Below are 12,274 nucleotides of genomic sequence, written 5' to 3'. Positions count from 1 at the left end.
ACCAATGAACAAACCAATCCGGAGTCCTCAGTTCTAGGTTGGATCTCTCTTTAATAATCTTCTACCCGTTACTTCATGTCCTGCCCTCAGGTGCTTTGGAGAATAAATCATATTATTATAGAACCTCAAGTACTGGAGGGCTACTAACATGTCACCCCTGGTCCCTTCTCTTCATTAGATGAGACATATCGTATGGTTTAGCCCCCAGGCCTCTCATCGTCTTCGTTGCTCTTCTCCATACTCTTTCTAGGGTCCTTAACATCTCAAGAAGCAACTGGACAGCCATTTGTCCCCAACGACACAGGATCTCCTACTTAAGCAAGGGGTTGGACAAGAGGACTCCAAGGTTCCTTCCAACCCTATTGTTTTATGTTCTCAGACAAGGCTAAATGACCAGGCTCAAATGATCCTACATCAGAAACCTTGGGCAACGGATCTAGTTGCCTAGAGATGCTCCATTGAAATCAAACTGCACGCAGAATCCCTTTCAAGTGCTCTACAAGTTGTCCTTGCTTAGCAACTGCCTCATATAGCAACCTACTGCTTGGGACTTTTTCTTTCCCATCAGGTGGTGAGGCTCTTTCGTGCCCTACCCATATTTTCCACCACTATATTTAGGAGCAACTTTGCTGCTCTCACCATCAGTGGCTCATGCAGGAAAAAAGGAGCAAAGAAGTCACTGGCCCCTGGCTAGCTGAAGTACATCTGGCTGGCTTAGGCCAAAGAAGGGGATTTAGCTGCCAGCCTCTGTGCTTTTTGCGGTTCCTTCAAATCTTGTGTTGACTGATGGCCGCATGGACTAATTCCTCCGTTTTGCGGCAATATTTCAGAAATAGCCTCCTTCCTAGGGCTGAGAGTGAGGCCACCAAGCTGCCTTTGTGCCTGAAACAAAACTAGAACTCCTGGTGTCCTGGTTTCTAGCCTGCCACCTTAATGTAAATGTTGCATGTAGTTGGATAGGGGAGAGTGTGTGTTTGAAGCCAGCAGCTGTGTGGAAAAAAACTGGTCTAGGAACAATTGTCTTGTCTTCCAGCTGCATTGGTTGCACACCTGAAAGCCATCTGAAGGGACTTTAGCTGGAAAACGCTAGACAAATGTGATCCACAGCAAAGTTGCTAGAACTTTTAAGGAAACTTGATCTGGAGTTTTATAGGAAGCGTTGTTTGTCCACTTCTGGTCTCTCAGGCAGGTCTCTTTAATTCACTATCTGGGCTGGACTAGATGGCCCAACCGGTAGAATCCCCGTTTTATTTCCCTAAAGTTATCCGTCTGAGATCAAATGCATTTATTCATAAAATTAATAATTATTAGGATTTGAGCCTGATGCACTTTGCAATGCTGTTTTTAAGGACAATGGTGCCATAAAGCCTCCCCCACCCTCTACGCCCCCAGATTACTCTGTGCTACTTGCAAATTTGGTTTTTTTTTAATTTACAGTTATTCTGAAAAGCAGAGGATGGCTTTATTTAGTCACATTCCATGTTTCTCAGCATAACTGCAAATTGAAAATAAGCACTTAGAATACTGCTTGTGATCGAGCTAAAGAAGTACTTTATAGTCTGAAATGTTCTAAAATTTGTTCTTAATTACTTTGTGCACATTTTACACAATTAAATTTCCATCTCTAGATTTTGCATTTAGATTGTGCACTGCCGTTAAACTCTCAATTTAGAGGAAAAAAGCGGCACGTTAAGAGCATCCAGACGCTGGAAAGTGATGTTTTTTTCCCTGTCTCTCTTTAAAACCCAAACATAACAACTGGATTACCTGAAACCACAGCAGAGAGATTTCATTCCCAAGATCAATTTGTAGATTTCCAGATACAAGATTTAAAATCACCTTAACAGTCCCCCGACAAAAGCCCTGATAAATATTAAATACTGCAAAGAGAAGCCATGTCATTTCCCCTTTTTATCTCTACCAATTCCACCGTCCCCTTATGGCACAATTTTAAAAAGAATCCGTGAGGATATAACTGCAATTTACCCACGTTTAAGCGCTCTGGAGGTTAAATTGGGAAGAGAGCAGCAGCAGCAGCAGTAGCACAAGCCACCTTGAAATAGGGTTTCAATTAAAGGGGAAGGATTTACTAAACCCCCTCCAAATGGGGGGAAAGGGTTACAAATTAATTTAATCTTCTGCCCCAACTGCGCAGCTGCATTCCAAAGTGCCTGGCTTAACAACAGAGCCCACCAGGCAGCTGTGGGAGGAAAGCTTCCATTTTTTAACATTACAAGATCTTCGGTGGGTGACTTGTGGGCTGTACCACACTTCCTGAGGGCTGGGGGACTGGCTGATGGAGACAGGGGAATGGGCAGGGCTGTACCAAGACAGGGAGACCACCACACAGCAGGAAAAACAGGCTCACTTACCTTCAATTAAAAAGTCCTAATGTTTAGTCATTGATTCTCAATTCTGTAATGGTATGTGGGGATCACCTGGGGAAGGGGATGGGGGGGGGAGAGATCCTGCATAGGGGATGATCAGATAAGAGGGAGCACAGCCTTTATTAACCCACTCAAGATTGCAGGGGGCTCCAAGGCCACATGCTTTGTTTGCTATATGGCTATTCAACAGTTTGAAAGAGGCTGTGTTCTTTTTGTAACCTCTCAAATGAATCCAACATGCCGTTAACAATGACCTGATCTAGGATTTTTTTTTCATTTTTTCATTTATACTTTATTTGTATGCCGCCCTTTTCCCTGAGGGGACTCAGGGCGGCTCACAATTGAAGGGGGGGGGGGGGAAGACAGACAAGTTACAAAACATAGAGTCATACACCATTAAAAACACAACAGTCACACCATTCGAGTGGGGTTACAAGTCGTTAGCCCCAGGCCTGTTGGAACAGCCAGCTTTTAAGGGCTATGCGGAAGGTCTGGAGGATGGTGAGGGTACGAATCTCCACGGGGAGTTCGTTCCAGAGGGTCGGAGCAGCCACCGAGAAGGGATAAAAATTCCCCTTTACAGCCCAAACATTAAAAAGTTACTGTCTACCTAATAAGGTAGAAATCATTAGCAAACGCCACAGCAGTTTTGCTAGAAACTGGAAAGTAAATGTTGGAAACTGGCAAAACAAAAAAACAGCAACAAATCAACCATTGAAAATCGTGGTCACGTGATTCTGGCACACTGCCAACAGCTGTAAAAAGGTGAGTTGGTATCCAAGTGCTCAAAATAGGATTACATGACCTTGGCTGGTTTTGTGTGAGTGGCTAATCATAATTTCAAAACCGAGTATAAGTAAGTAAGGGGGTTTGGGGATGGGGGGGAGGGGGCTTGTCAGTTGTAATTTTGAATGGTTGCTAAGCGAAGGCTCTTAAGCCAAGGCTTTGAAGATCTGGAATAGAAAGAGAACTTCTGGGAAAAGATTGGAGTAGGAGTTCACTGGGAACCGAGTGTGTGTCAGGCTAAGCCCAAGAACAATTCAGCCATCTCTTCATTTGCTTACCCTGATCAAACAGATTCCTGCCAGAGTCTATTTCTTTGTATGACCCTATAATCAGGGGTGAAATTCCGCAGGTTCTGACCAGTTCTGGAGAATTTCACCACTGCCTATAATTCCTTGTTTCAGGGTGGAGTTGGAGCTGAGCATTTACTGGCCAGATGCCCTTCCTGACGCCTATGCAGAGTTCACAGTAGATTATTTTCTCTTTGCACCCAGATAGACATCTGTTGTTGCCTAGGATTGAACTGTCATTCTCCTGAGTGTGAGACGCGCGTCATAACCTCTAGGCTACCGCACTACTCAAAATTTTCAAGGGTAAACCATTGCTATTCTTGCCTAATGAACTCCTATTGAAGAGTTGTGGAAGGGGCACTCCTTACTCTCTTCCTCTGTCTTCAGATGTGTTGCTTCTCCCCCCCCCCCCGCACCCCACATTATCTGGCACGTGGTCCTTCCTTCCTGGGAAACTGACACTTCACTGTAGCCCATCACACCACCTTCCCCTCTGTGAGCACCATGTCTCATAGTAGGAGTCAGGCATGTGTCATACAGTAGCTAAAAAAGGAAAATCCAATTTTAGGTTGTAACACATTTCAAAATCACTGGAACTGCAGATAGTCTTGACTTATATCCACAATTGGTACTGGAACTTCCATCGCTAAGTGAGGCAGTTCTTAAGTGAGTTGTGCCCTATTTTATGATCTTTTTTCCTGCAGTTGTTATGCAAACTACTTCAGGCATTTAGCGACATGTGCAGTCTTTGAACAGATCCAGCTTCCTTCATTGGCTGCGCCTGTTGGAAGCTGCCGGGAAGGTTGCAAGTGGAGATCACCATTGCAAATGCATGACGGTTGCCAGGCGCCCAAAGTTTGATCATGTCACTATGGGGGGCTATTATGTCACCCACTTTTTCAGCACCAAATTTGAACTGCCAAATTAATGATGATAAGTCACAGATAGCCTGTTATTGTTCCTGCTCTGCTCTACATTGATCAGAGGGCCCTTGCATTTTAAGAAGGATTCAGAGAAATCAATACACGTTTAGGGAGTGGTAGTACAGCTCATCAAGGGGCCAGAAGCCAGAGGAAACTGGAGGCTAAATTGTATGATGGAAAGTTGAGGGAGCTAGATGTGTCTAGTCTAATGAAGAGAAGGATTAGGCGTCAGGCCTGCAGTCATATTCCTTTTAGGATCTTTGGTCTGCCACACTTTCTATTATTTTTCTATGCTGTTTCATTAGTGTAGTAATTGGGAGGGGGAATAGTAAGAAGTAGAATGTTGTTGTCATAATAGAACATTCCTGTCTAGAAGCCCACAGTCATCCTTTGTCTCTGCACCTCTGCACCTGACCGGAACTAAAAGGGTGGAAATGCCAGCACAGCAGAGGAAGATTGGCCCATGTGATGGACTTGTGGGTTTGGGAGCAAGATCATGAACTGGGTGGAAAACCCAGGAAGCTTTCAGATTCAGGTTTTCCACAGATGTACCAACATGTCTCTCTTAATAAATTGGAACTTTGATGAAAGTTATGTCTTGAGCTCTGATTTAATTCTGGATGATATTTGGAACGCTGACACAAAGGCTGACATGACAGCTGCCTTCCAATATTTGAGAGGTTGACACAGAGAGGAAGCGGTCAACCTCTTCTTCAAGGCACCTGAGGCAGGGCAAGAAGTCATGGACAGAAAAATAGTGAATACCTTTACAGGAAGGAAAACTCTAGAGTGATGAGCTAATGGCATAGATCCTGCGGAGCTCTCTCGGTTGGGTGTGCTGGCACTCGATGTGCTATCTGCCAGAGGGTTTGAACCGAATTTGTGCACCAACAAAATTGGACTCCACACCTCAAAGAGCTCCTTCCAACTCTACAATTCTAAAACGCCCCGGGCAGGGATGTCCTCAAGATGTGGTCAAAAAAGTCAAGATGGTGTCTGCAACCAAAACTCTGCCTGGTGTTGTTGCGCCATTCCACCCGCGATGCACATCAATGCTTTGATCTCACCATTGCGACTCCCATCTTCACTTCCGTTCTGCAGACATCCCAGCCCAGAGGATTTCTCACTTTTGTCCCATTTCACCTGAGTCAAATTTTAGAATGTTTCCCTTGCACTCTGGACCTCCCTCTGGGTAAGAGTTTGGGTCCTTCGTGTCCCTCAGCCCCCTTTGAGGGCTGCCAGAGCCCACCACAATCATGCTGCTGATCTTGCCAAACAACCACCCATTTTTGGTGCCAGGGTTTCCCACGTGCTATTTCCAAAGAGGTAGCAGGCCGGGTCTCTGAGTTAACCTTTTTTGAGTAAAATAGCATAATCAATACTTTTCCCCTCAAAAACCAAGGATTTCATTATTTCTCCAACATGCCACCTGAGGCTCATCAAGGCCTAATTTACAATAAATAAATAAATAAATAAAAATGTAGCCCCCAAAATATTTGATGGCCCCTCTGGCAAAACATCCCCAGAAATATAACAATGGCATTATTACTACTCTTATGGGATGAATTTTAAGCGAACAAATATGAATGTCCTAGTAGGACCTTTGACTTACAAGACTGGATGAGAACACTCTCTAATTAGGGACCTGATGTGCAATTAATGTATGAGTCAGTTCTCTACCCCCCCCCCCAAGTTACTAGTGAGGTTTTCTTATTTATTCTAGCTTTTTTGGGGAGGAGGGGGTTCTGAAAAGAAAGGGCCCAGGACACTCCCCCAGGGAGACCAGAGGCTGATCCATCTTGTTATCCCCTTTCTGCAAATAAAAATGCAGCAAGACATTTGCCTGAGTGTTAAGCTTTATGGATTTGTAACATTTAAGAGTTTATGGATTTGTACCATCTCTGTGTCTTTTCCTTCCTTTGCTCTTTTGAAGTAATTACCTTATTTGTCTCCCTGGAACCCAACCTTTGTATTGTTCCCTCGCAAGGAAGACAAGAGAAAGATGGATAGTTTGAGGCCTCAACCTGGACCAACTTTACCTAAACTTTCCACTTTATTGGAGTTTAGTTCACAACGTTCCCCTAATACATGTGGGGTTACTTCCCAGTGCACCAAGTGGATAAATCACGCTGGAATATTACTCTGGCTAAGTTCTGCTGTTGCTGGAGCATATGTGCTTCCGAGCCAATGAAGCAGAGCCACATAAAATACACTAATTACTAGAAGTTCTGGTCACTGGGTGATTGATAACATTCTGCGAGGCAACCTCTTCCTGCCCAGCTTTTCTGATGGGTCTCACCCGCCACGGAGGCAATTACTTATTCATGACTCAGGCCTTGGGCACTGGACTCTGCTACCGCTGAACCACCACAAAAGCTGGACCACATCATCCATTGTCACGTAGATGACCTTCATTTGGCAAAGTCAACCCAGAATAGCTAGCCTCTTCCTATCTCCCACATGCTCCATCGTTTACCAATCTAAAAAGCAGCAGTTGCCCCCAATGCAGACCACAGGACCTGGAAGGGAATACCCCAATTCTCCCTATCTACTTCTTAGAACTTTGCTCTAAAGGGGTGTTTTTGTCCAGTTGTAGCTAACATAATTTTCTATTCAGAGGCCTTCTTCTATGTCATACCATTTCTCCAAGGCTGACCAAAAATGCCCTCTTCAGCTTTCCATCTGCATGAGGACCATAAACAAAGGCTTCCAAAGGAATCATATTTTTATGGTTTTTCTCTAGCTCTTCTACTTAAAATTAACCAAAAGCTGAGCACTTCCCCAAAGAGTCAAAAGAGATAAGACCAGAGTTGAAAGTTTGGGCTTTTAAAACTAAGCTCATTCTATTATAATAAAAGCTCTTCTTTTATTCAAGAAGGCCTGATGTGGCCCAACTTCTCCGAAGCATCTTTTCTCAGTGGGAAGTGGGGGTGGAGCCCAAGAGTCTTGGTCTCCATTACATTCTTTAAAGCTAGAGAATGACATTTTTGTTCTTTTAAGTTAATTTTAAAGTTGTGCTTTGTCCCAGAAAGTTAACTTTTAACTTGTCATTGAAGATCCCTATCAGGTTGAGACCTGATCAATTTTCTTCCTTCAAATTGCCTCATGCAGAACTCAAACGCTGGAATGCTTGCTGGCTGTGGAATTCTGGAGTTGAAGTTGAATTCTGTCTTAAAGTTCCCAAGATTGATAAGAACTTCATTGAATTGATGAGTCCTAGCCATCAATTGCTATCCAGACAATCCTTCTTCCTACAAGTTCTAAGAAGAATCTTAACCAACTTTTTCTTCTATCTGCATTGCCATCCCCTCAAAACTCAACTTCTGGTTTGTCCTCAACCAGCCAGAATGCGGTTCCAGAGCAAGCAGAAGCTTTCCCCCCTGGAGAGGGAGGGGCTGCAAGTAAGATATGCATCCCTTGTTCCAGGAAGCAAGCGGTCATCCTTCTCAGTGTCAAATGGCAACCTGAACAATATTATGTGGGACAGGGATATTTCCTGAATTTCCTCTGTGATAGCTAGCAGAATAATTTATATTTTCACAAGTTACACTAGCATCTGATGTTTCTTTTGTACGTACAAAATAGTCCTCGACTTACAATTATTCATATAGCAATTGCAATAGCATTTAGACTTATATACCGCTTCATAGTGCTTTTATAGCCCTCTCTTAAGTGGTTTACAGAGCCAGCCTCTTGCCCCCCCAACAATCCAGCTCCTCATTTTACCCACCTCAGAAGGATGGGAGGCTGTCAACCTTGAGTCTAGGAAGATTCAAACTGCCAAATAGTAGCCAGCAGTCAGTAGAAGTAGCCTGCAGTACTGCCCTCTAATCACTGTGCCACCACAGCTCTTATAGTGACCATTCAAGGTCACAATGGCACCAAATAAAGTGACTTATGACCATTTTTCACACTTATGACCATTGCAGCATCCCCATGGTCATGTGATCAAAATTCAGACACTTGGCAAGTGACTCATATTTATGATGGTTGCAGTATTCTAGGGGTTATATGATCCACTTTTTACGACCTTCTGACAAAGTCAATGGGGAATCCTGATTCATTTCACAGCTGTGTTACTAATATAACAACTGCAGTGATTCACTTAACAACAGTGGCAAGAAAGGTCATAAAATGGGACATAATTCATTTAACAAATGTCTCGCCTTGCAACAGAAATTTTGGGCTCACCTGAGGTTATTAAGTCGAGGGCTACCTGACCTGTCAGTGTCAACTTCCTGACACATCTCACTCCAAATTTTCTCTGTTTTCTGAGTCAACATCCTTAATCTTTCTACCCTTTAGTGGAACACAAACAATCCACTTATCCATCACAGCTCCAACCGAGGCCTTCCTCAGTTTTAAATGCTAGTTTCTTATCAAGATATTCTCCAAACTTGACTGTTGAATTCTTCATAGTTCAAGATGGCTCCATTAACTAGTTTTCATAAAGACGTGAGTTGGGGGGAAGCCGCTTTCCACGCTTTTATTTATCAAGATAGTTTAATTCATACCCTCTTCCTGTTTGCCTCATCATTTTTAATTGCTATTCTTCATCACAATTGCTTCATGCTACTGTTCTGCCATATTTTAATCGTTTTTTTTAAAATATGTTTGCTGTACTGTTACACAGTCTTGGAATTCTGATCCAAAGAAGAGTTTTATTAATGTTATAAATAAAAAGCATATTGGGGCATATGTATAAAGCTGTTATCTGTCCTAAATTAGGTGAAATATAATTCCTGAATAAGAATAAATGACATTATCCAATTTGGAATAAAAATATAGTCTGTTAACAACAATACAAAGCTTGCTATTTATATGCCACCTTTGTGCCAAATAAATGGCTACCAGTGTTAATTTTATGGAGAAATATTGTCCGGTCAATGATGTGAGACAGAGATCTGCTGTCTTTCCAGCTATACGGACTAGGGGCGGGGGAGGAGATGGTTCAAGCTTTGGGCAGCCACGTCTGTGTGCAGATCCATTAATGCAGCCTGGTTCCGAATGGCTCTATCAACCATCCCATTCAGCACATCCAAAAAAGGAAACTCCTGGCAGGTAGGAAGTACCAGAGTAAAATTTAGAATCATTTAGGCCCAGCAGAAACCAAGTCAGCACTGAGGTTTCCCCATGAAATGTTGGTCAAACCCCATTTTCAGCCCTGTGCTGCTCACAGTTCAGTGTCCACCAATTACACTCAGTACTTTTGTTTTGGGAAGAGACTGTGCTGGCTGGTAGTTTCAAGAATGTGGCCTTGCTGGGTATCTCCTCTCTGGTGGCAGAAAGCTCTCATGTATTCCTTAGGCTCCCGCTGCCCTAGGAATTTACCAAAACCTTCACCTGTTTCTGTTTGGCAAACTGTGACCTGGAAGTTGATGCAGACAACGAAGAAAGGCAGTCACCCTTACCAGGCTCAAAACGCCTGGTAGTGGGCTGTGGCTTGGGGTGCCCCTGATGTAAGGTCTTTGATCCAATTTGATCCCCTTTTTGGGGATATCTTAATTCTGTTTAAGGGATGCAGTGGCTCAGTGGCTAAGACATTGAGTTTGTTGATCAGAAAGGTCAGCAGTTTGGCGGTTCGAATCCTAAGCACCATGTAACGCAGTGAGTTCTCATTGCTCGTCCCAGCTTCTGCCAACCTAGCAGTTCAAAAGCACGTAAAAAACGCAAGTAGAAAAAATAGGGACCACCTTTGATGGGAAGGGAACAGCGTTCCGTGTGCCTTCAGGGTTGTCATGCTGGCCACATGACCACAGAGACGTCTTCGACAGCGCTGGCTCTTCGGCTTTGAAACGGAGATGAGCACCGCCCCCTAGAGTTGGGAACGACCAGCAACATATGTGCAAGGGGAACCTTCATCTTTATTCTGTTTCAACCAGTTTTTTCACCGTTTTACATGATATGGCCGACGCCTTCAAGGAATGGATATAAGATCAGCTAAAGTTGCAGGATTGCTGTTGGGCAACCATACTTCCTGCCCTCCTCTCCCCTTTAGAGATTCTGGGGGTCTCATGTAGATGCCGATCAGGTGGAACTGAGTTGAGAAGTGGGGACAAAATCCTGGTGAAGAGATGGACAATTACCTCTAAAGTAGTGCTTCTCAACCGTGGTAACTTGAACATGGGTGGACTTCAATTCCCGGAATTTCCCAGCCAGCAGTTCTGGGAATTGAAGCCCACTCGTTTCATAGTTGGCAAAGTTGACAAATGCTGTTATCAGCCTCCTGAAGTCATTCCGAGCTATAAGGCATTTCATTTAAAAAGTATTTTAAAGGCTGCCACATTTTTTTTTAGTCTGTCTCTTATAATAGAGTGATTTAAAGCCACCAAATCACTGATGGTTCCTTGGATAGTTGGTTATAAAAGGATGATTTTTATTAGTCTGGGGAAAGTTGAAAATGTGGTAGAGAAAACAGTTAAAGCAATTTAAAACAAATCATACCGTAACTACTGAAATGTGCCTAAATCCATCTAATGCGTTCAATTAACAACTACTTGAAATCTTTAGACTAAGAATGAGGAAATAATGCTACTTTAAATGGGATTAGTTAATACTGACCTCCCTATCTTTCAGAAACAGATGCAGAGTGAGAGTTGTGCAGCGCATGATTAAGGTTTACAGGAGTGGAACGAAAAGGGTTACAAGTCAAGTCACCTGGTCTAGTAATGCATCAATTCTAGGCCAATCTAGAGTCATGGGCATCAATTTTACCCCGTCTCCGAGATGCAAAACCCTGCCTGCTTCTGTTGGGATGCCAGTCAATCACCAAATTTGACTGTTGAAAATGTAAGAGATGACCAGGCTGAATCTGAGGGAAGGGTCAAACGTGTCATCACTCATGAGTCCCTGCACACCCAGAAGAGATCTAAGTCCAGCCTAGCTTCAATGCCTTTCTTATCTCCCGCTAATTTCCCTTGACCGTTTGTAGTTCAGATTCTTATAGAGTTGTGAGTTAAATCTTTATACTCATTTCAACTGCCTGAATTTCCTGATTTTCCTGGCATTTGACAGAAAATGGTGAAGAAAACCACATTGTCTACAACTCTTCAGAACCGTAACATTTCTTTGAAGATGAGTGAGGTCACAAATGATGACTTCTGGTTTATCAACCGGAGTCTGAACGCAGGGGCAAAGAAACGAATAGAACAATGCCACAGTTGGATGACAGAGGAATGGCAGAAGTTCAAATACAACCCAAAGAGTTGTGACAAGGAGCTGCCGGGGCTATTATGGCGCAGAGATGAAAATGCCAGTCCCAGCACAATATTACAGGATTCATAACCAGGTCCCCCAAGAGGGTACATCTTGTTCTCATCTTTTTTCTCCTTTCATAATCTCTTTTAATAGAACCAGAAAAAAGGAAAGCCATCGCCCCTTATATTTGTTGTATTTTTCTTTCAAGAGGTACATTTCAAGACAGAATGCCGACCATAAGTAGACTTGATATCCAAAATGAAAGAGGGTAAGGTTCAAATGCTCTTCAACATCTTCAGAGATGTTTAAGATGAAGGCATGGAAGGGATGCCATACAATCTATGACTGGCACACAGAGCTAGGGAGGGAGGGAGGGAGGGAGGGAGGGGAGCCAACATCTCAAAAGAAAGGCTCCAGGTCCAAACGGCTTCCTGCAGCCCTCTGCCAGTGAAAAAAGAGCTCTGGGGGGCTGCATGCGGCCCTCCTGTGCTCCGTTTTCACTGGCAAGAGAGCTGCAGGAGGTGTCATAGTCAAAAACATATCCTTGATGAATGACATCAAGCTGGCCGCACGCCCCAGTCCTCTGAGGTCAAACCCAACCCTGATGTGGCCCTCAATGAAATTGAGTTTGACACCCCTGACCTAGTGAACCAAAACCAGAACTGTTCAGAAGAGGCATCTGGAAATTCCAGCA

At 43.6% G+C, this 12,274-nt stretch overlaps 1 protein-coding gene across 7 annotated transcripts in view; it reads right to left on the bottom strand.

Annotated features, from left to right (window-relative positions):
* Positions 1-12,274, bottom strand: part of MAP2K5 (mitogen-activated protein kinase kinase 5) — a 177,315-nt gene that overhangs the window by 77,108 nt on the left and 87,933 nt on the right. Inside the window, exon 17 of one of the 7 annotated variants that reach the window (XM_032232597.1) lies at positions 10,228-10,446. The exons of the other annotated variants lie outside the window; for them this stretch is intronic. Coding sequence (XP_032088488.1) covers positions 10,411-10,446 — 36 coding nt within the window. The 3' untranslated portion in view covers positions 10,228-10,410. Of the gene's footprint in view, positions 1-10,227; positions 10,447-12,274 lie in introns of those variants that run through there. 7 annotated transcript variants of the gene reach the window in all.

This window comes from Thamnophis elegans, chromosome 16 (genome assembly GCF_009769535.1).
Source record: "Thamnophis elegans isolate rThaEle1 chromosome 16, rThaEle1.pri, whole genome shotgun sequence".
NCBI classification, from domain to species: Eukaryota; Metazoa; Chordata; class Lepidosauria; order Squamata; family Colubridae; genus Thamnophis; species Thamnophis elegans.
Note: the sequence above shows the minus strand (reverse complement) of the source record. Positions and strands in the feature narration are given on the sequence as shown.